At 32.0% G+C, this 24,582-nt stretch overlaps 2 protein-coding genes and 1 long non-coding RNA gene across 3 annotated transcripts; 1 reads left to right on the top strand and 2 right to left on the bottom strand.

Moving 5' to 3' along the window:
* Positions 1-415: 415 nt before the first annotated feature.
* Positions 416-943, bottom strand: LOC149904197 (uncharacterized). The gene has a single exon (XM_090108217.1). It carries the CDS (start codon positions 941-943, stop codon positions 416-418), a length of 528 nt encoding a protein of 175 aa, XP_089964343.1.
* Positions 944-12,893: 11,950 nt separating this feature from the next.
* Positions 12,894-14,288, top strand: LOC149904196 (uncharacterized). The gene is made up of 3 exons (XR_016457318.1): positions 12,894-13,056; positions 13,100-13,231; positions 14,024-14,288. It is a non-coding gene; the product is annotated as an uncharacterized LOC149904196 (long non-coding RNA).
* A 6,732-nt stretch (positions 14,289-21,020) lies between these two features.
* Positions 21,021-21,980, bottom strand: LOC149904195 (uncharacterized). Its single transcript, XM_090107673.1, has 2 exons — positions 21,762-21,980; positions 21,021-21,658 (listed from the first exon to the last, which is right to left on the bottom strand). The coding sequence occupies exons 1-2, from the start codon at positions 21,933-21,935 to the stop codon at positions 21,080-21,082; spliced, it is 753 nt and encodes a 250-aa protein (XP_089963799.1). The 5' UTR covers positions 21,936-21,980; the 3' UTR covers positions 21,021-21,079.
* Positions 21,981-24,582: the final 2,602 nt, after the last annotated feature.

Raw genomic sequence — 24,582 nt, 5'->3', positions numbered from 1 at the left:
TAGTTAAGTCGGATCTTTGTGTTGGAACATGAAAAGTATATAAGTTCAGGACCTTGGACCTTGGCTGACACGTGCTAAGGTCTGGTCACAATATTAAAATCCCTTTCCTATTATTCCTATTCCTATTGAGCATAAATGTAGTGTTTTGAAATTATATACTTTCTATTTTATACACCTATTATCTATACATGATTTATTCGATTACATTTGGGGAAGATCGAACAAATTGGACAGTTTGTAGCACGCAAACAAATTTTCTTCATCATTCCTCAATAGTTCTTAGTTCTAGATACCTTCTTAAACATTTGCTTTTATAATATTAAAGAAATAAACATAATGACATATGTGGGGGCAAGTATCTCGCCTCGCGGCGGTGTGAAGAAAAACTCCGGCTGAGTGGCCAGACGGCCGGAGTCTAGGGCGACTGAGTGAGGAACCTTCGGACTATCCGAGCGTTATCCAGAAGGACTGCCCGCTGTATCCCCACTGTCATGGGCTTTACCGGTAAATCCAACCTCCTTAAATATTGTTTTAAGGAGGCAGGAACCAGCCCATTGGTGGACACAACTATAGGGATTATCTCGGCAGACACACCGTCCCACATCTCGACAACCTCGTGCGCCAGATCCAGATATTTGAGCCGTTTATCTGACTCGGCCTTAACAAGATTGTCGTCATGTGGAATAGTGATGTCTACCAAGAAAATCCTAGAAGTTGCTCGGTCCATCACCACAATATCAGGTCTATTCGCTAGAATAGTCCTGTCTGTGATGATGGGCCGATCCCAGTACAACTTGGCACGGTTATTTTCCAGGACTGGCTCCGGCGCGTACTTGTAGTAAGGCACTTTTCCTTCAAGAAGGCCATACTTCAGAGCGAGCTCTTGGTGGATAATCCTGGCTGCTAGGTTGTGCCTGTGCAAATACTCAGAGTTGGCAAGCATGGAACAACCGGAAGTAACATGTCGGAGAGTTTCTCCAGGACGGTGACACATACGACATAAGTCCTGGGTCCCGTAATGACATACACATATTATCATTTATATATCACTTTTATTTAGTATTACAATATGTTACCGATTATTATCGTTCTCTTAATTATAGTTGTAGCAGCAAAAAGTTTGTTATCATTTTCGGCACACCATTTATTATGTATGTACCAAGTTTGGAATGGAATCGTAATTCCCGAAACTTTGCGTGTAGAATAATTTATAAAAGTTTTTCTTTCAATAAGTTATACCGAATAATCCTGGAGCTGAATTGAAAAAACTGCTGTACTCAGCGCAAAGAAAATAAAATAATTGTTTTGTTAAAAGTATATTTGTCCAACAGATTACCGATCAAAAATAAGGAAATTTGGATTTTTTTTTAATCTATATAAAAAAAATGAAGATAATCTCTATCTTTAAATCCATACTAATATTATAAATGCGAAAGTAACTCTGTCTGTCTGTCTGTCTGTTACTCAATCACGCCTAAACTACTAAACTAATTTGCATGAAATTTGGTATGGAGATATTTTGATACCCGAGAAAGGACATAGGCTACCTTTTATTGCGAAATATGTACCACGGGCGAAGCCGGGGCGGACTACTAGTTCTACATAAAAATAAGAATGCCTCCAAGAAAACAAAGAATAGATTTTCTACCACAAATGTACAATTAGGGAGGGTACAAAGCAATAAAATTAATCGTAACTCTATGAACAAACCCACACAGAATTTTTGATTTATATGTTTTTTTAAACACTATAAAACCAAAACTTTGAATTGTTATGAATCTGTACTTATATTATTGATAAACTTCTAGATTTTCGGGCAAATGAAAACAGCAATTCGTTCAACAACACACGCGTTCCCGATGATGGCGCTATAAACTGAAATTGCCTTGAGTCTTGTTACATTCTGGACCACAAATGTTATTTTATGACGAACAGCCTATAGACGTTATTGAAATGATTTATTATAAGTAATTCTTTTCGTACCTACTATTACGCTCTCACATAATATTATTATCTTTTCGGTAACTGTAACAAATATGTAGTTACTTATACCTAGCTGACTCAGCCAACATTCTTCTCTCAGGAAAACCTTATGACAAATAGTTCACGTCCTGTTCTCAGAATTACAAATTAACAAAAAGCATTAAAATCGATCAAGTACTATTTACGTTGATATCATGCCGAATTTAATATTATATGTATGAAAGCTATTTATATAACAATCACGACAAATTGTTATAACAAAATAAATTATAATTATTTGATCAACTTCACTTTTTTTACGTCCCTTAATAGAATAGACAAATTGTTGGGATGTTTTCAATGTACGACAGAGTGCTCTTAAAACGGTCAAACAAAGTGTTAGATTTCTTCAAATTCTTTCAAATATAGCTTGTAACGGATGTTACTTTACATTTTTTATGAAATTGAAACTTCTATTAGTAACTTTTTAAACTATTTGTTAATTAAACCCAAATTGCTCAGTCTCGTTAGAAAAATCTCAGATATTGGTCATACAAACAAAAAAACAGAATCCACCATACGCAAGCTCTAATGATCTAAGCGCAAGCTGAATAAACTAGAGAAAATTTAACATTAAAACATTAGATACAAATATGCCGGCCGAATTTATAACCTCACCTTCTTTGAAGTCGGTTAAAAATGTCGTTAAATTCTTCAACAGTAGGTAAAGAGAGATTTTAAATATCACATGTTTACAAAACTAAATTACCTATTTACAAGTTTCAAATTTATTAAATGTGACACTGATTGCGAGCCGAAGACTTCCTTGAAAATTTTATAAACCATCAAATTTAATACAAAATTCCGGCATCCAATTTGATTCATGGTAGTCCCTATTTAACCTTTATAATTCCGTGTAATTTATCACTTATAATTAAATTAATATTAGATACTTCAATCTATTTAGTACATGGTTGACTGATTAGTCACTTGATCTGATTGCGTTAAGGCAAATTAAATTGAAGGTACATACAATATAGGAAATAGGATAATGAAATAAATTCGAGTCTTCAAGTGGTGTTCAAGTATTCACTTTGTTAAAATCATTGTTTGGTTTATACTTTCAGTTTTTTTATTACAGTTATAATTATTCATATAACTGTTAACCTTTTAATGGGATCTTGACGAAAGTTATAAATCTCGATAGTTTCAGGTTTCATAAATAAAAGTTCATAAGACACCTAAAACATGACAACTTTAAAAAAAAGCAGTACAAGAACAAACAGTGTGTTTACATTTTTATTACTTCAGATCTGAAAGTGCAATATTATAAATGCGAAATTAACTCTGTGAAGAAGAGACAAACAGACAGACAGTGTTACTTTCGCATTTATAATATTCGGTTTAAAGATCTTGATTATCTCATAACAAGAACAATACAATATATGATCTTTTATACAATGAGAAATAACAATTATCTTAATCAGCTAGTATACATAATCAGCCATCGAAATTAGTTAAGTAGGTATGTCTTTAATAATAATATTAGTTAGGATTTACAATGTATGAATAACACGCACTATTTGAGAGGGTTTACGCGGTCCGTGCGCTGTTTGGCTCAAATATGTGATTTTTCAAACCAGATTGTCCATCAACCACTTATCTTACAAACATATGAATTACTAATAATTTTAGGAAATTTTATTGTCTATGTAGTTAGTTAAGAGTTTTTTTCAATTAATACAGTATTTCTGAATACCATCAAGATAACTGAGCCGATGATTACTTGATTTCACTTTTAGTGTCAATTTCGAAGCTAAAAATATCTGAAATTGCTGACAGATCTAACACACAATTATTTTTAACTAACTGCAAAAATCCTTATTAAAATAGTTAGTTAAAAGATTTTTTTATTTTGGACTCCTAACTTACGAAATTAAAATCCGAACAATGTGAATTTTTTTAGAAATTATAGTCGACAAAATGATTATTTTCACCAAGATATTTGACTTTATTGAATATAATTTATACATATTGCAAAAAAAGAATGTCTTACTTATAAGATAAAATTTAAAAAATCAACTAAGGTACCTCTATTATTTTTCTACAAATTTTTTTAAAGTACTATTAAAACACTGCGCGCGACCCGATTAAAATCAGTCGGCAGCGAGCCTTTCCAGAGAGAGGACATGTTGCTCGGCGCTCTCCTGCGGACCTATGCTGTTCATAGTAAAAGGATAGCGCAAGCCGCGATCTATCGTAATAGATCGCGGAGTTTTTGACTTGCGTTAAATAGAATATGCGCTCTTAACTGTCATGGTTCGAAAAAGTTTAAATTACTTTTTAAAACTAGATTCAGAAAATCGATCACCACATACGGGTTTAGTAATCATTTTCCAATCTAGCTGTTACATTGAATTTTTGCTAGTTTTTAAGGCTCCTAAAATGATTTTAGGTGTTTTATAACTACATATGAAAAATGCATATACGTATATTTTATGTATCCTATTGCTGTATTTTCTTTTTATAAACAAAATTTATTAAAAGGTAGAGTACTTAAACAAAATTTTCTTATGAGAAATAATAAACTAAGTATTCTTTTAAAAAATAAGCATCATACAAGCACAAGGCATAAAAGATACAAATAAATATTAACAATTACTTTCATTTCATATTCACTTCACTTTCATATTCAGATTTTTCGTCTACAATATTCCTATTTCATCATATTGTTTATATGGTTGAGTTACAGCTAAACTTAATCCACATTTCATCTCGTATCGGTATTGTTACCGTACAATTCAAATATGTCACAATTGTTATAACAATACGTAATGGGTAAAGTTTAGAAGATCGGATATCGTTGTTTGAGAACCGCAATATATCTGATAATAACAATCGACTTTGATGAAAGTTTTGACGACTGTGACGTTTAGACGTATAGTATTTTAATCATATATTAAACCTTATATTTAACCATATAATATGTAACCATATAATATAGAACTTTGTATTTTAATTTTTAATGCTTGACTATGAACTTATATCAAAGTGCTAAATAACGATCACCTATCCGAGGAATATCTGAATATCAAAGTAAACACAAACACACACACATGCAAATCGCAGAGTAATAACTAATAATATATTACATCTAATTGATAATAGAGTTATAAAGTTATTTTATTACAAATATTTATAAAAATTATTACGCCCTTGGCTATGTAAAACATATTTATAAATTTAATCATCGAAAGTCTAAACATAATACTCCTTTTCCTAAAAAATGTTAACTATCTATTGTAAGTAATTTAAATTTCTTTATAACGAAGTCACGGGCGGCAGATGGTACGATATTAAAGTGAATTCATTTTGCGAACTTGTTATTATGAAATGGCTATGAAATTTGCAACAGTCTGTATAATATCACCTTATTTATCTTTAATTTATTGACACAAAGACGAAATATGAACGGAATGAGATGTCCCCTTGTGTAGCGTGGGGCAAGCAGACTTTATGTTTAATTTTAGATGATTCGCCGATTGTTTTTATAGAGGTAAGATATGTATAGAAACTATAAGTATGTATAAAACATGGCATAGTCACTAATTATAAGTTACTAAGCAATGGTTAAGTATGTGATATCATGTGTTTTTTTGAACTGCGCTCCGTGATTTTACCTGCACCGAAAATCACAGGAAAAAAGTTTCATACCCTATGAAAAAGTTATTCTTCAACTACTTAGTTCCAATTATTTGCTAATATCAAGTTTTGTATTAGCAAATAGGATATAGGAATGGAATAATACTCTTTTTTATTTGAAAAATATAAAAATTGTTCGTTCCAATAATGTAAGTACTAGAGCCCAGTACTACACATTGATAATACGACTACCACACGACTACTTATATAACTTATAAACTTGATACAAAAAATTGTAACGATTTGTTACAATTTTTTGTAGACATAGCGAAGAAAAGAATAACGAAATTAGTTCCATAATTGCTAGCCCACTGCTGACACCAGCTGAACTTGTAGTAAACGGATTGTTACACTTTGTTACTAACTTGTTTAATAAGTGAGTAACAAAGTGAGCTCAACAATCCAACTCAGAAATGAGCATTGAGAAATATTCTGAGAAGTTTTGCGCTTGACTTTTATAGGTTCAGCTCTGACCCAAATTAACAATGTAATTACTTTTCTCGCGCTTTTAAACGGAAAATTCGCAATTAAATGAAACATAGTGACGTATACGGGAACGTATTAATGGAGTTACATTTGAAAGTTATGAACTACTGTTAAATTGTCCTTTGCGGCGGCGAAAAGTTTCAATTTTGCATCTTCACTCTATCGTGAGTTTAGTTTAGATTAAAGAGTACCAAACTAGGTGTTAATTTTTTTATCAATAATATAATATATTATTTTCTAGAAAATCTATAATTATTACATTATACACTTTATTATTACAACCATAAATATTTTTTTTATAAAAACTGTATGCAAATTTTCGATAATTTTAATAATGCTTATCAAAATGCTCGGTCAAGCGTTAAATATTTTCAGGTGGATGAACCCAACCCAACTTGTTGAATACGAAAACTTTAACCTTTATGCTTTAACCCATAGACCACATAATATAGAGAAGCAAGCTTATATCAAAAACTCTAGCTCTTTGCCATCGCTACAAGACCAAAAAAATATTGAGAGTTTACACATTCGTATGTTGCATGGAATAGAAAAAGATTTTTGCTATTTCCTTAATTTAAATAGCAATGAATGATTAAACTGGTTTATTTAGTAATAATAATAATATGTATAAAGTGGAAATCTTTTCTACTTACAGAAAAACTACTGGATCGATTTGAAAAAAAATACTGACTAGGTACTTTTATCGAGTATAGGCTATATTTTTCAATCGCAAGCCAACCTGGGCGAAGTCAGGAAAAATGGCTACTACTTTCTTTATGAAAACTCTATAAGTAATAAAAATAACAAACAATTGTCATATAAAATAGCAGAACCCGAGTATAGAACAATTTCCTTATTAACTCGCCCATTAACATGGTCCTTCGAGGCGCTAAGACTCTAGTCCTTCCAAACTAATTAAAGCGATATAGAAAGGTCTGCAAATCCACACTAAGACACAATTATATGGAACGTCTAATCTCATAAACAAGTATGGCCGTGTTACGCAAACCTTTGCCATCAACGTGATCCTGTAATCCGTTCAGGCTATTAACATCAATTTGCCCTAACCTCATCGATGCTCAGTTAGGTATGAGGTTGATATTCGTTAAGCTTCATTAGTTGTTTTTACTTGATATGGATGTTATGAGGGAATGAGGCCAATTTATTTGTTACTTATTATATTTGGAGAGCTTTATTAAGAAATCAAATCAAGTTCGTAGATGTATTTATTCGAAAAACCTTACAATATCAATCTGTTATTTATATCTAGCTGTGCCCCGCGGTTTTACCCGCATTGCTTCGCTCCTATTTATCTGAGCGTGATGATAATAATGTATAGCCTACAAGCCTTCTTCGATAAATGGGCTATCAAATACTGAAATAACTTTCCAAATTGGACCCGCTGTTCCCGAGAACAGCGAGTTCAATTAAACAACCAAACAAACAAACTCTTCAGCTTTATAATATTAGTATAGAATATAGATGATACATATTACCATCCATCTGTCATAATATGATATGAAAATCTTTGAAAAAGGCACGAATAATGCTCTACTGAAATACCCTTAAGCGGTCATCCCATCCTTAATTTGACCGCACCTTATGCAGCTTGATTCGGTTATCGCCTATCGGCTATCGGCTATCGATCGCTAAATAAGGGAACATGATCATTTTACACTATACCTATAATTCTCCGTATTTATTTGCTTAATAAAAGTGAAACCTAAAACAAAAATCTAGATCCGATATCCTTTTATGATGGATTTGATGAGATCTGAGTGTGAATACGTCCATAAAGTTTTATATGGTCTTAAAATATTATGATCACTGTTATTTTGAATAATCTGAAAAAATATACCGTTCTAAAATATAAGATTTTTGTTTTATTAAAACAATACAATAATATTGGATTTCAAACAGGACATCGTTACTTTACTCAATTTTATTAAAAAATAGCGGTTTAAAGTTTTCAGCGTAGTCATATTTTCCCTTTGTAAGAATCCTTTTTGATAGTGAACCTAACACTTACAAAAAAGTAATTTATAAGCATATTTTTTAATGCATAGAAAATTTAACACCTAAAATCGGCTTACTATTTTATATTTATTTTAACGTGTTTATTTTCATCATAGGAACATATTTTAACAAAACTTCACCAGCTAAAATCCATCAAACTGTTCACGTTTAACATCTAAATACACAAACACACAGTCAAAGAACACGAAAAAACTAGGTACCAAAAATTTTACATTAGCATTGTATGCAATCACAAGATACTCTATTTCTACGTTGATTGGAGCTTATCGTCACGGGATATCCAAATCACCTCTCATACAGAGGTACAAATTCTTTCAAAGTAAAAGAAAAAAACTCTGTTTTGCGAATAGTTCTCAGCGTACTTTGATGGATCAACGGGTTTTATTGGCTCGCCAATAACACGGCGATAAAGTTTATTCGTATATCCGGACCTCTGCAAATTTTATTCGACGTTCTCACAATGAGAACGAATATAAAAATGTTACGTCGATGTGAAACAAATACTTCATCATCATATTCATATCATATCATTATTTGTTAGAATGTTTTGGATATTCATTTTAAATTATACATAGTTTTTCTCAGAAAGAATTCTTGCTCCTTTTGATCTTAAATACTCGTAGAACGAATCTACCAACTGAAAAATATTAAACGCCGGATAAAACTCAATTCAATTATAAAGTAATATAACTGAAATTTATTCATTAACCTTTGAAGACGAAATCAATTCTGCGTAAATTGTCTTTCGGTTATAAGCATTCAGGTAAATTATTTGAATTGGCATTATATTACGAATTAAACATTTAATTACGTTCATAAATTCGTTGCTTTTGTTAACGCCAACAAAATCAGCATTACAACAGACGATCAGGCGCAATAAACTCTTCAAAATATTTATTCAGTTTGCCTCTTTGTAATAATTATCGACCAATTGATGAAAATTGGAAAATACTAACACTATTTCCTATACAGCAAAATTTACTTTGATACTATTCGTATGAGCATTAATTGTGGACTACGAATGCACGAATGACAGAACATTATATTATTATTTCCTTAAAATAATTATAATTACAAACAAAACCGTAAATTCAGGACATATAAATATAAATTTTAAATAAAATATAACACCGCTCAAAAAGAAAATCGACCCTATCAACAACGCGTCACAAAATTACGAAGACTTGAATAAAGTAAGCGCTTTTAAAAAAAATAAAACCGCTTTCGTAGAAAAGAACATTCAACATCAACGTCATTATAACTGATTTAGGCTTTTCAGCTGAATCACGTTATTTCTACGCTTGAATACACTTTATTCAAACACAATAGCTCTGAATTAGGTGTGACCACGCCATTGTTTAAAATAATTTTACACAATGTAGGCGATTTAATTTACGGACCGTATCATGTTAGTTGACCAGTGCTGATCCATGTTATACATATAATATGTATATTATTAAATACTTCTGTCACATTCTCATTTTTTAAGTAAAATTTATTTATGGGCGTCGAGAGTAAAATTTCAAGGTCGCGTCATGGCAATACCGTCACTTCATGGAGTAAGACGACGATTTTGGTATCTTTGAATCTTGCCAATGAAGTTTCACTTCTGACACGTGTATTTTTATAATTTTTTTTGTATGTATATTCGGTAGGCAGGTAAAAAAATCGGCCACAAGGCCTAATAATTGTATAAAAAATATGTTGGTGTTCTAACAAAACAACGTTTGGCGGATCAGCTCGTAACAATCTAAAAATAACGAGAGAAATACTTAAAGTTGCGAAACTATAATTGTTATCTTTTAATTTATCTGTACCCTGGAGAATGAGAATTTACAGCTGTAAGTAAATAGCTACAGTTTAAAAGAAATTAATTTTATCTTTACTCGTGTAGATATAGCGCCGTTTTTCTTAATTTCCTTTACCTATTGTTATTTGTAACGTTTTTTTTACTATAATGTAAACGACAACCTAAATTGTGTTGTGTTTAATACAGTTCTGGTAATTAATTATTATTGTAAAAACTAGCTTTTCGCCCGCGGCTTCGCCCGCTTTGTCTAAAACCTAATAAATTATATACTAAAACCTTCCTATTGAATCACTCTACCTATCTATTACAAAAAAACGCAACAAAATCCGTTGCGTAGTTTTAAAGCTTTAAGCATACATAGGGACATAGGGACAGAAAAAGCGACTTTGTTTTATACTATGTAGTGATGAGGCGTCATCCTGTAGGTAATCATTGCAATAACAACATAACCAAGAGGTATATGCATTTATGAGAAATATTAAACTAAGTTTTACAGGGAATCATCACAAGCATAAGAATTATCAGCCATCATCTGGCTCATATTATTACATTTACTACACTAGACAGTAGGTAGACAGATAAAAATTCATAGATATTAACATCGTTTCAAAGCATTGGCACTTCTAAGTTCACCTGAAACTTTATTCAATTAGAGGGAATAGCATAATATATACCTACAGTACGTGGTTTTGTCACGGGAGGGAAATAAAATCAATTTATGTTAGCTAGGTGTACTCTCTGAGCGACGATCCAGTGCTGATCTTATACGCTATTGTCTAGCCACTGAATAACCTCACATTTTTAAGAAAAGTAAAAAGAAAGGTGTGTTTGAGAGCAATACTGGGCTTTAGGGTTCCGTGGCTGCTATAGTGTTTTTTTTTTTTTAATTTTGTGGTTTATTTGGTCTCGTGTTTGAAACATAAATAACTACGTTTTATAACAGGAAATATTTGAAATAATGTACAAAGCTTTCTTTATAAATCAGGAATAACGAACACAGTGTTTTAAGGCATTGTTATGGCTTCACTCTTTAATTGTACTTAAATAACATTACGACACATACGATTAAATACGAATTACGACATAAATATAGTAAGTAATATTAAACTAAAATATGATCAATTTAAGTTAAGTATTCTAGGTAATCCAGTGAAAGCTTTGCAACTCACACATCACGCAAAAGTAAAACATAATAGTGTGGTAAAACGCATCGAGATGTCTACGAGTACTCTACGAAGAGTATAGTATTCGAAAAACATATTTTCCTTTCTAGCCTAGGTGCTAGGCCACTAAAAAACCATAAAAGCTTTAATAATCGTATACACGTACATAATTTTCATGGAAATTTCGTTTTAACTCTTGCCACAAGGAAAGCGTAACCTAATTTCCAATAGTATGTTTTAATTAAAGATACGAACAAAATATCGTAGTCGCAATTTGCGTTTATTTTCCGAGCGACAGCACAAGCTTATTGAATTGTTAGAATTCGGAGTGCCGTTTTTGATACGGAACAGAATTTTATTGCTTGCTAACAATCCGCCCTGACTTCATCGTTTAAATTCACCAATTTTCACCTTTTTCGGACAATTTTTGTGAACATATTTGGTATTATGTTCTCAAAAATATTCTTCTGATTTTTGTCCATAATAAAAATTCTTAACATTTTTTACTCATTTACCTTCACTTACTTCATACTTCCTTACTTCCTTGTGACATATTATAACTACTTTTTGTAATAACTTTTTATTAACATAGGCTTAATGCACCTGTTTTAAACAGCTTAATTATCAACCAATTTAACTTTTAACTATAATTTTTCAGGAAGTTCACAAATACCAAATCATAAATAAGAGAATTTTCCCGTGAAAACATATCCAAACACAATTTGAATAATAATTAAATGAAATGATTTTAATAAAATAATAATAAATGAAGCTAATAATCGAGAATTTATTAATAATACTGATTTCTCATTCATCTCAAGTTATCTGCATTAAAAGGATCGTTTTGTGCTCGCTGTAAGGGACTTGAACATTGAATTATCAAAGTCACTTCTTCATTATTTAGAAGAAAATTAATTCCAAAGTTAATTGGATTCATTCTGATCTTTTTATGAAACATTTCACAAAAGCGTTACGGAATTGAAAAACAGATTTGAGTTCTGAAGTTTTAAAAACATCATTTTATTCGTAACAATATTGTAAAGATGTTTTCTTGTTTGTTTTGCGAAATCTGGAAACGAATTGATCTACAAAAAATACAATGACGAAAGAGTTTATTATCTTAATAATGTTAAATTTCGTTTTGAATTATAATATTAATACAAGCTTTTACCAACCTTAATCTATTAACAAATTATACAATTAAAAAGAGAAATAATTAAATATAAATGTATATTTACGTTATTATTATTAATTTTTATTTATTTAGTAGTATAATTGTCCGTATTTATGCAAAATGGAACCACTCGACAAATTTCGTTTTTTGCTTTTATTGAAGAATACTCATCCAAAAGTGGTCTAAATTCTTATACAAACAAGAATCACCTGATTTTTACGTTGGAAACAAGGTATACTAAAAGCAGAAAGGAACCACCAGCAACAACGAATAATACCATATTAAGCAAAACCGAACCACAGCACCACGGGACTGCTTTGTTCAAACAAATAAACGATATTACTATCATGTCATTTTATACAAAACAGATCCACACCTACTTGGTACCATTATTATATACATTACACATATTTCTATTAATAACAATTATTTTTAATACACAAAATGGAACCAAGTTTCTGTGGTATGGTTATGCGTAAAATAAATACATAATTTAATTGTAATTTTTTATTGCAAAATAAAACCACAAGCATTCGGCTCTATTATGTATAAATAAATATTGTAAAACATTCTGAAAACCATCATCGCTATATGGAACCAAATGCCTTGACTTGTTACAATGCTTCTCATCTTTAAACAACGTATTTCATTACTTAAGTGCAAAACTCCGATTTTTTAAGTAAAACGTCGAACATCTGTCAATATAGGTGACATTCAGCGAAGTAGTTCGAATACGCGACGGTGTTTTTTTCCTCCGCGAAGTAGGTAAGTTCTATTGTTTTTGTTAATTACCTTTAAAATTAAATGTGAAAATGTTTAGTAATAAATAAATAAGCAAGCAATGGGTAAGAAAAGCATTGGAGACGAACACCGAAGATAATAATGAAGATACAACGGGTAAGTAGTTTTATTTAATGCATTTAAGTACTTATTGAATCTGAGATGCAGGTACGCTTTATCCACTTTTGATTCATTCCCGATTGTGGTGTGATTTTAAGAAGATAGTTCATTAAGTAAGAACAAGAGGAATCCTCTGTGGATTTACGTATTTTAACGACAATGTCGTTGTTCACGAAGGCGAGTCGAATTAAGAGTCATTTTGTTACGATTCATCTGTCATTGTGAGATGAAACTACTAAAGTCTAAACCCTGTTTTAAAAATAACTGTCGATGATCTAGGTACCTACCTACTATTTTGGTAAAATACGTTTAGATGTATTTCTGATGCCGCTGTAACAACAAATACTAAAAAACAGAATAAAAAAAGACGTGTGGCACTCGGGGACTGCCGCGGTAAAGTTATTGCATAGCATGCCTTCAAGCCACACCTCCGAGCCCGTCGGAGTGAGGTTTTTTCGTAACGGAATTTCTCGATTCGGTCCCCGCGCTCAAGGCCCGCGATAGAAGCTATGCAATAGCTTAATAAATATTTAAGAAGCTCCCATACAATAAGCCGTGATTTTTTTGGCGTTTTTATAGATAATGGTACGGAACTCTTCGTTGCGCGAGCCCGACTCGCACTTAGCCAGTTTTTTGTACATGGCATGTACATACAACATACTTAGTCGTCTAGTAGGGACACGGCTTTATAAGAACTAATAATATTTTGCTGTCGCCATATACCTACCTACGTATAAAAGCCACGCGGCTTTATTATTTTGATTTAAAGCTTTTTTCTTTTTATTACAGAAGATAACGAAGAACCTTATACGTCGCTGCCTCTGGAGAAGCTTTCTTCGCCTTCTAGCGATATTCAGTCCATATTACATCTCATTCCACAAGATGCACAGTTTTTATAACGGTCTCATTAGTGATGATGCAATAGAAGACCACATAGATGGACTAGACACGGTGGATTTCGAAATCCAATTTGATGATAACGTCGAATAAACGTCCTATATAAGTATTATTTTATGTATTTTATTAATTAAAGCTTTAATTACGATATTATAAATACATAGTTTCATTTATATCATGAAATCCCTGGGATGTGGTTCCTTTTTGTATAAGAGAAAACCTATCAATTGATAAATGTTAAAAGGAACCACATGCACATTTTCTTAATTATCTAGAAAGTTTAAGAATATTCAGAGCAAATTTATATACACATACTTAAATAAGTAATTTATCAATGAATTTAAATAAAATAAATTTTAATTTTACTTCATCTAACAGAGCTGCAAATGTTTTTGTAAATCCTTTGATATCTCAGAAGTGCGTTTTTGCTGGGTGGTTCCTTTTTGCTTAAATACGGACAATTGTTGTATTTATCAAAATACAACAATTATACTAATTGGCCAAAAATATCCAGAATACGTATTTCCCTTAGGCAGTAATATGTGACTATAATAGAAACTTCTAATACCCTTCTAATCCCTTGTATGAGAGAGAGGTAAATTCTAAATCAAAACCCCCATTTACCGCTTAAACGACTGTTAGTTTAAAACAACGGCTATTGGCTTTCTATTTATTTCCTAACAGGCTACCAATTCCCAGCTGTGTGTAACAAAGTTGTAACTCACATGTCATGGCTGGCACAGTTTAAAAGTTACAACATTTTTCCTCTCCCTCTAGTTTGGAATATCAATAAATTTTAAGTGTCTTTTGTTCCCGTTGTTATTTACCATTTAAGATACGGTAGACAAATGTAGAAAAAAGCGTTTCTTTTATTGCATAAAAATAAGTTTAAATTTCAGTTCTTTAGCAATAGAAGAAGGAAAGATGGACATAATATAATTTATGAAAAGTTTCGCAAAACATAATATTAAAAGTATAAGTGGCCATATTTTCAGTTATGAGAAAGCCCACTTTTTATTATAATATTAAATAATAATGAACTCGCGTAGAACCCGAAAATCCTGTATTAAAATGCATAATATATAGTAGCAGGCAGGAATTAAAAAACACGGAGATTATCCTTAGCGATATTAAAATTCATAAGCGTGCACACAAGTGCATTCTACACTCTACGTGGCGAGATGAAAATCCGACCGTAGAGAAACGATTGTCAACTTTATGAGCTATACGAGGTTTTACAATATCACCAGCTTTATCAAATGAAACTTCAACTTTTCAAGGTCGCGTCATGACAATACCAACACGTCATGGAGAAGGCGAAGATTTTGGAATCTTTGAATCTTGCCAAAGAAGTTTCACTTCTGACACGTGTGATCTGTACACATGCTCTTTTTTATGAAAAATTAACTTAATAGGAGGACATTTTCAATTAGATTGAACATTTTATGTATATTAATAGATCCGACTGTCCAATTTTACTTAACATAGTACAATCATTTTGAATCAATTCTAAACGTACTTTTTCCCTGCTCTTATATCTCTACAATATGTGTTAACTTTTATTCCAAGTAAGAATAAATAAAAGTACCCATTATTAATTAATTAGTGTTGATTCACGTGGTGTGTCATTAATAAGGATTTTCTGGAGCGAATTTGCTTAATAAGCTTTAACTTGTAGCTAGGTACCTACTCTTTTAAATTTGTGTAGTTTAAGCCTAATTGCACCCCTGCAAATCCGAACTGAGTCGCTAGTCTGAAACTTTTAGTTTTATAAATAAGTATAGGGGTCCAATAACAACTTTGCCTTTGTTTAACCGTTTTAAAAGCGTCTTTTCATAGAGCATTTCTGTACGAAACTTTAGCCAAAATAAATATCTTATATATAAAAATGAATCGCAAAATGTGTTGGTAAGCGCATAACTCGAGAACGGCTGAACCGATTTCGATAATTCTTTTTTTATTACATTCCTTGAAGCACGAGGATGGTTTTTATGTAGAGAAAACGTAAATATGTACCACGGGCGAAGCCGGGGCGGACCGCTAAGAAACAGTAACAATATCATATATTTTCCAATAAAATCTGATTACGTACGTGATATACTCGTTTCAATATTCAGTTTTGCTACCAATCATATCAATACAGGACCAGATGTTACCTATTCGTGAACAGCGTAGAATACCTATAAATCTTATTACTCCAGAACTTAATTCAAAAAAATATGTCATTCATTTTATCGGCAATGACTAAGTGGAAATAAATTGGGAGTTTTTGTGATGAGTCTTTAATGTAGGAATATAGAGTCAATTTAGGAATGTAGAAATGTGTAGAATTTGTTTTTTTCAGGAATTCAAATTGAAATTATAATTGGTAGCTACATATAAAAAACACGTGTCAGAAGTGAAACTTCTTTGGCAAGATTCAAAGATACCAAAATTGTCGCCTCACCCCATGACGTGATATTGCCATGACCTTGCAATATTACTCTCAAGTTCTCGTCGCGCCTAATAAAGTTTCACATCAACAAAGTAAAGAAATAATTTGTCTTCAAAATAAAAATAAACTTAACAGACATGAACATTTTAATACTGTTTTCTATTTTTATTCTTAGTCATGGTTATGGTAGAGAAGACCCTTTCAATATCACTTCAGGCTTTAAAAGCCACAGGAGATTAAACCTCATGATTTTAATGCAAGCTTTTAAAGAAAGGACAGTAAAAAATAACTACAAAAATGTCAAGCCTTATTCTCTTTTATTAGATTATTTTAACAAGTTAATTAAAACACCGACCTGAGAGACGTTGCATTTTCTGAAAGGAATGGAAAATGGAATGACAAGAAAGAACGAACATTTCATAAACACTGTGATTTAATTTAAAATTCATAATTTCTTGAGTTAGGGCGTATTCAGAAAGAAAGCTTGAAACTTATAAGCGCTTATAAGCGCTTATCGGCGCTTATCAGCGCTGGTTACCCGCACAGGAAAATATATGAACATGCGCCGATAAGCGCTGATCGGCGCCGACAAGTTTGTTGAAAGCTTTCTTTCTGAATACGCCCTTATGTTACCTCTTTGAGACGAAACAAACAGAATGTTATCCGTGCTTTATTATACATCATTAAAGTTTAGTATCCTAACATAGTTTTTAAGGTCATCATAGTAGAAACTATATGGATATTAAATTTATCTGAAATAAATTAAAAAAATAAATATAATATCTAACATCATAATACGTTCATTTAAAAGAAAATAAAATAAACTAAACAGTGCATTCGTGCCAGAATCGTAATATGCAAAACGCAATGCAGTAACCTAACAGCTTTTAAGCTGAATGGGTATACCAAAATCATTTATTGAAAGCATCGGCCTACGAGAATAATATTATAAAATAGAAAGTAGAAATAATATAAAAACAGGCTTATATTCGAAATAGTATTTTTTTTTATGTTCTTTATACGTTTTACTATAACCTTACCTTACCGTTTTACTTAACAGGTTTAGTCCGGGATACATCGCCCATTTTTGAAAGTGATTACTATCAAGCTAATTTTTCGTGAGTAGCTTTATTTTGATGAGATGCCCAATAATTTCATGTACAAAACTCTCGATTTTGGTAGCTACCAGAGGAAACAAGGATAAAATATTTTGATTTGATGGTTCTCAAATATTAATTACTAACTGAATGTTTTTTTTTGTTCAATCTCAAGATCTAAATTATTCGAAAAAATATTTGTCCTACAAAATCTATGGTTTGATCAAAGAGTCCCCCTTTCCAATGTGTATCGATAACGTAGTCATCATAAATGATTACTAACCAGCTGTTTTTTTTATTTTCACTTATTTAATACTTATATAATTCAACAGACATATTGTCCTACAAATTGCGTAATAAATATTTGAGGACCGTCAAATCAAAAATTTTTATCCTTGTTTCCTCTGTTAGCTACCACAATCGAGAGTTTCGTACATGAAATTATTGGGCATCTCATCAAAATAAAGCTACTCACGAAAAATTAGCTTGATAGTAATCACTTGCAAAAATGGGCGATGTATCCCGGACTAGTTTAAAATTTACCATTTAAATGTTTCTTATATGTATTATTCTTTACTTATATTTTTAGCTAACAATAAGGAGCCAGGGCAGGTTACTATTTTTCGCCCACGAGCTTTGTAGTTTTCCATACTATTTACATATTTTCCTTTTTCCTACATGATATAATATGTAAAGCTTATCCAAAACCGATTATCAAATTGAGCATAAAATGATAGAGGTAGATAATTATTTTCACATTTAATTTAGTAGCAAAGTTTTGCTTTTTTCCCTAAGTGATATTTTTTAAAGTGAAACTTTTATTACATCGTCTCAAACTTTTTGGTCTGTGTAGCGCATGTCGCGTGTATCGCGGCTGCCGAGTAGGTATACCTACTCGGCAGCCGACATGCGCTACACAAAGCACACACAGCACAAAGCAGTGTTCGGAACCGTTCGAACAGTTTCACTTTTACCGTGGTTTCATAAAACCACACAACATTTTTTTTTGTGTTGTATGCATTTGCTATGATTCGAAAAACATAAATTTCATCGCACAGGAAATTTTCAATAACGTAAAAGTACACTCAGGATTAAAAGCTTATTTTAAAGTGGGTTAAAAATGATGCAGTGTACCGATTATAACTTTCCACAACTAAATTTAATTAACGGAAGCCATTTTCAACGAACAACGATTAAATATCATATAAGCTACATATTCGTAAACAAATTCACTTGTTATAAAATACATTTCCTGAAGAAAACGAAAATTCAGAAGCTAATATTGTCTCTTCTAAATAAAACTCAAGTCCGAGCTTTAAGGATAAATAAAATAAAAGATACGAAACCCGGCTTAACTGGACGTGAATTTGTGTTGGTTAAAAATATTACGTTAATGCATGCGCTACAGTAAATTACGATAGTATCTGCAAGTGGCATAAAACAAAGCACAATTTTTTATGATGATAAACGATACTTTACATTGTATTTTACGTTTGCATTTTATTTATGTCCAAATATACTATTCTTTTTGTCTTGATTGTCTTCTCTATAGTAATAAAAGCGGAGTCGGAATGTAAAATTATTGAAGCATGGAAGTAATAAAAATTACTAGGTATGTAGATACCTACACACATAGAACCACGCAATTTTTGTGTCACTTTAAGCAAATAACTAACAACATCGATATCAATACACCCACATTATCCAACATAAAGTTAACTTTGATATTTCATCACATTAATAATTACAATGTAATTTCCATGTCCCTCATTTCTCTAAATTTGTCATTCCCTCAGACAACATTAAAGTCGACTTTATGTGTTTGCGTCCATTTTATATCCATGTTTTACGCAACTTACGAGTAGATATTAATGCAAGTAATATCCCGTTATTCTCGACCCATTTCTCTGTAAGCAAAAATTATGCAAACCTGTTAATCGCGACATGAATATGCATGTAGCGTAATTATGATCCTTTATTGTTCTTTTACTAGGACAGATAATAAATAAAATGTAGCACTTGTAGTACGTTAAATCTTTATAATTTGTTAGGTTTATCTTATATATAAAATTCTCGTGTCACAATGTTAGTCTGCATACTCCTACGAAACGGGTGGACCGATTCTCATGAAATTTTCTGTGCATATCGGGTAAGTCTGAGAATCGGCCAACATCTATTTTTCATATGTACCACGGGCGAAGCCGGGGCGGACCGCTAGTCTTATATATAAAATTCTCGTGTCACAATGTTAGTCTGCATACTCCTCCGAAACGGGTGGACCGATTCTCATGAAATTTTCTGTGCATATCGGGTAAGTCTGAGAATCGGCCAACATCTATTTTTCATATGTACCACGGGCGAAGCCGGGGCGGACCGCTAGTCTTATATATAAAATTCTCGTGTCACAATGTTAGTCTGCATACTCCTCCGAAACGGGTGGACCGATTCTCATGAAATTTTCTGTGCATATCGGGTAAGTCTGAGAATCGGCCAACATCTATTTTTCATATGTACCACGGGCGAAGCCGGGGCGGACCGCTAGTTATATCTAATATTGTTTTGTATTTTATTTCAGTATCATACCTGTCTACCTGTCTACCTACATACCTATCTATTTAACAAATCCTTACTAATATTATAAATGCGAAAGTAACTCTGTCTGTCTGTCTGTCTGTTACGCTTTCCCGCTTAAACCTCTAAACCGATTTTGATGAAATTTGGCACAGACAATCTTTAGACCCTGAGAAAGAACATAGGCTACCTTTTAATGCGAAAAAACACCACGCGGGCGAAGCCGCGGGCGGAAGCTAGTATGTTATAATAATAAATTTAATTAGTAGATATTCTAAAATAAATGGTTAATCCAGACACAATTTAGTCTAGATTGGATTTACGAATTACGATGATGATTATTTATGATTTATTTCATAATACTGCAAGTCCTATAGCAAAATAACAAGTAGCCAGTAGGGTAAAGGGACATCGCATGGAAATTTCAAATCATTGATATGCTAATGTATATTAGAAATGCAAATGCACGCTAAACGCATATTGATTCAACACTGCTACGAACTGCAATAATATTTACCTTGCGAAATCGATGTGGTATTGATTTTGAATAAAAAAATAAGTATTAAGGAACGGATTTAATATTATAATACAACGTTTTGCTGTCTTAACAAGCTTAAAGTCTTAACACTGCTATAAAAATAATATTGTAAAAATCCAAAGTCAACAGCGATTAATCTCATTAACAACTCATTTACAAAGAATTTAAAAACACTTAGGGCCAGTTTCAACACTTGTAGATAATGCATGAACACTTATATTATAGCCTGCTCGATAGTTTTTCCAAGATGTCATTTTAACTGACAGATAAGCTATACAAAACATATCAGAAAGTATGTAAATCAGTCCTTAATCGGGTGGAATCAAGCCATCAGCAATCATTTTCTGCCTCTTAGCCTCCTCCCGCGCTCGTCGATCAGCTTCTTTCTTTTCCTGCTCCGCCTTTTCTTCTTGTGCCTTCTTCATTGCCATCTCAGCTAATGTCTTCTGGTCCAGTTTGAAGAAGTTTATCGGTTCCTTAATGTATTTCTCATCCTTGGCATTCATGTTCTCGATAAACTTCACGTAATTAAAAGTTCCATCTTCAGTATTGTACGTTTTGTCCTTTATTGCTAATTTAATCCAATCCACGAATTCGATTTCTGTCAACGGTTCACCCCAAACTGTTAGTTCTTCTCTTAGTAGTTCGAAATCAGCAATACCCACTTCTTCGTCATCGTGTGCTAATGCAGCGAAGGCTTTTGTAACTGCTAGTTCAAAGTCATCGCCCCAATTCATTTTAGCTTCAATCATGAATAACCATTCATGGTATTCCACGGTATCAACTAAATCGTCTTCTAGGAATAATCTAAATAGTTCCTTTATTTCAGCAGTTTTCGGGTTAAATCCTAGTTTACGTAGCATATATGGTATTTGTTCGATCTTTACCTATAGACAGACAAAATTATATCTCTTAGTACTAATAGTATTGTTGAATATCATTTAAAAAAATATATTTAAGTAACTTGCAGAAACATAACAACAAACAAACCTTTTCAATATTTTCTTCATCCATAGCTTTAAACAGTTCTTTAAACTTAGCTAAATCATCTGGACCAAAGCAGGCTGGTGGTGGAGGCGGCTTCTTTGGCTTAGGTGGAGGACCAGTCGCTTTTGCAGGCGGAGGGGGCTCCTTGCCTTTACCTTTTCCCTTTTTTGGCGGCATATTTTTTAATTTATAATACAAAGAGGTACGGCTAATTTAGACATCGATAACCAAAAATATTAGTAATTTTATTTTTCGATTTTCACTTTAAAATAGCATTGCTATGTTATGACATAATATGACGCTGCCATTTTTTTGTCATTGAATTTATTTACTCTGTGTCTATGTTCTAAAATAATGAACACAATGAACAGGTTGTATCTGACATCTGTACCTATGTTGTGTAATAATTAATTAATTTCAAATTAAATCATAATATGATTGCACTTGCAAGTGAATTATTTAACATTTAAGTTCGCCTAGATTTGAATTTCTTGCACCAACTTTCATACATGTAGAAGCTAGTAGCCAAATACCAGAGTGCAAAGTATTTTCATCTACAATTTACAAGCAACAAGCTTGAAAGCTCTTTTGGCAAAGAATTTCAAATTTCAGCCAAATTACTTACAAGGTAAATTTTCTAGGGTACCTCTATGTTGCTGGACAATATAAAGTCTAGATATTGTCTTTTATTTAGGAATCCGTATACATACATAGCAAGTTTATACCTACTGCGGATATAATGAATATTTATAAAATTATTATTTTATGGAGGATATTAGGAGATAATTATTAGAGGAGGATATTTGTAACTTCATCGCAAAATGAATGCTTTTCTTTTGTTGTATTATAATTTAAAAAACCAAGAGCATAAATACATATGTCGATATTATAAAGTTGCCTTAGCTAAGCTTTATAGTTTATCTGATAAAGAGAAGGTTCAGTTGGTACTTGGTTATCATTCTATTCATCATAAATTCATAATATACAATTTATTCAAAATTACGCAAAGCAGAAATGAAAATATAATTATATTATTTATATAATTTAATTGTAATTTTGTATGTATTTTGTAATTTATTGTCTTTTTATTGTTGATTGAATGTATTAATGTGTAAAGATATCATTGATAATTTAATTTGTACTTTAAAAAAAATTTTTGCACGCCATTTACAATGGCAGTATATGTGTATAAATATTGTATATTAACACCTTTGTATGACCATATATATGCATGCAAATAAACTGATTTGATTTGAAAATGATAATTAATTATATGTCGTCAGTCGTCCATTAAATGATAAAATAGCTTTTATTTAAGTTGGTTGGATTATGTATTAATTCAATTTAATTTATTAATCCAGTTATAAAATACCACGATTTCCACTCAGATAGCTCAAATTAAATTTTGGGTCATCACATATTGACCGTGAAATATACGGACAATATTATGATAAACCGCAAATAATGAGCTCCTAAAATAAAGCTATGTCAAATAACAATCATTACTATAGGTAGGTATGTATACTGATCTTAATTAAGTAGGCTCTATTATTGGAAGCTTTAATGAAAAGCAAATGAACAGACATGGAAAAAATTACATTAATTGTAATCATGTAATTTAACATCAGATTTATTATCTTATATATACCAGCTAGCTCATATTAGGGAAATTTCTAATTTCCGTTAGGCTGAAAAGAAAATGCGAATAAGAGATACCTATCTGTATGAAGAACTCAGTTTGTGCGATTGAGCTAAGAGATAGTGCCTCTAAGGCCGCGATTCCATCTGCAAGAAAACTTCCGCAAGAAATGTCGGACAGTCTGTCTGACAGCAACTTGCAAGTCTACTTGCATGTGGAAACGCGGAATTAGACTTGCAAGCTGCTGTCAGACAGACTGTCGGACATTTCTAGCGGAAGTTTTCTTGCAGATGGACAGGCGGCCTAAGGCTCTTTTTCTTTTTAGTCTACTTATAAAAAAACTATAACTAGGTTATAGGCACGTATCCCGAAATAGGAATTATGCAATACAGTTCCCAATAATTCGAATGTATAGTGCACTTACCAAAGCTTTTTGTAAAGTGTCAAACCTGTCTAAGGAGATATACAAGCCGCTACATAAAAGCCATCCAAACTTAAATGAAACACAGAACTTTAAGCGTTAACCTTTACAGGTATATTAGCGATATACAATATACATATTATGTACTGGTGGTCCGCCCCGGCTTCGCCCGTGGTACCTACATATTTCGCAATAAAAGATAGCCTATGTTCTTTCTCAGGGTCTAAAGATTGTCTGTGCCAAATTTTGAATGAATGAATGAATGAATCAATCAATCAAATTTCATCAAAATCGGTAGAAGAGGTTTAATGAGAAAGCGTAACAGACAGACAGACAGACAGAGTTACTTTTGCATTTATTATATTAGTAGGGACTAACTAGTAGGGATTTGACTAGTGGCACATAATCAGTTGCAATACCTACATTCCGCAATTATATATTAAATCAATGAAGATTGAATTAATTCAAAATTAAGTATTCTGTGATACCGCCTTAAACCATTCAAGATTGTCTATGTAAAGCTCTATAAATTCAGAAGCAATGTCTCTGAAGAAAATATTTAGATCATCAGTTTACAAAATCCTTATCTATTGTTTGCTTTCATGTATTTATAATTATTCAAAACAAAGCCGCGTAAAATACATAATTTATAAAATGGGTATCTTAAAATGTTAGCGTAAATACAGGTGAGTATTCGCTCATAAAATTGAAAGCTATTTTTATGGAAACCATTTTCGCAAACCATTTGATCGTAAAACTGGTGT

The sequence above is a fragment of the Colias eurytheme genome, chromosome 12 (genome assembly GCF_061535395.1).
Source record: "Colias eurytheme isolate Ceu_HAF_F1 chromosome 12, ilColEury1 Martin Lab GWU primary, whole genome shotgun sequence".
NCBI classification, from domain to species: domain Eukaryota; kingdom Metazoa; phylum Arthropoda; class Insecta; order Lepidoptera; family Pieridae; genus Colias; species Colias eurytheme.
Note: the sequence above shows the minus strand (reverse complement) of the source record. Positions and strands in the feature narration are given on the sequence as shown.

Excerpts from the sequence above, each read along its gene's own strand:
- LOC149904197 (XM_090108217.1), bottom strand. The coding sequence starts at position 943 with ATGCTTGCCAACTCTGAGTATTTGCACAGGCACAACCTAGCAGCCAGG.
- LOC149904195 (XM_090107673.1), bottom strand. The coding sequence starts at position 21,935 with ATGCCGCCAAAAAAGGGAAAAGGTAAAGGCAAGGAGCCCCCTCCGCCT. Across the intron at positions 21,659-21,761 it reads ATGAAGAAAATATTGAAAAG|GTAAAGATCGAACAAATACC; the intron begins GTTTGTTTGTTG and ends GTCTGTCTATAG.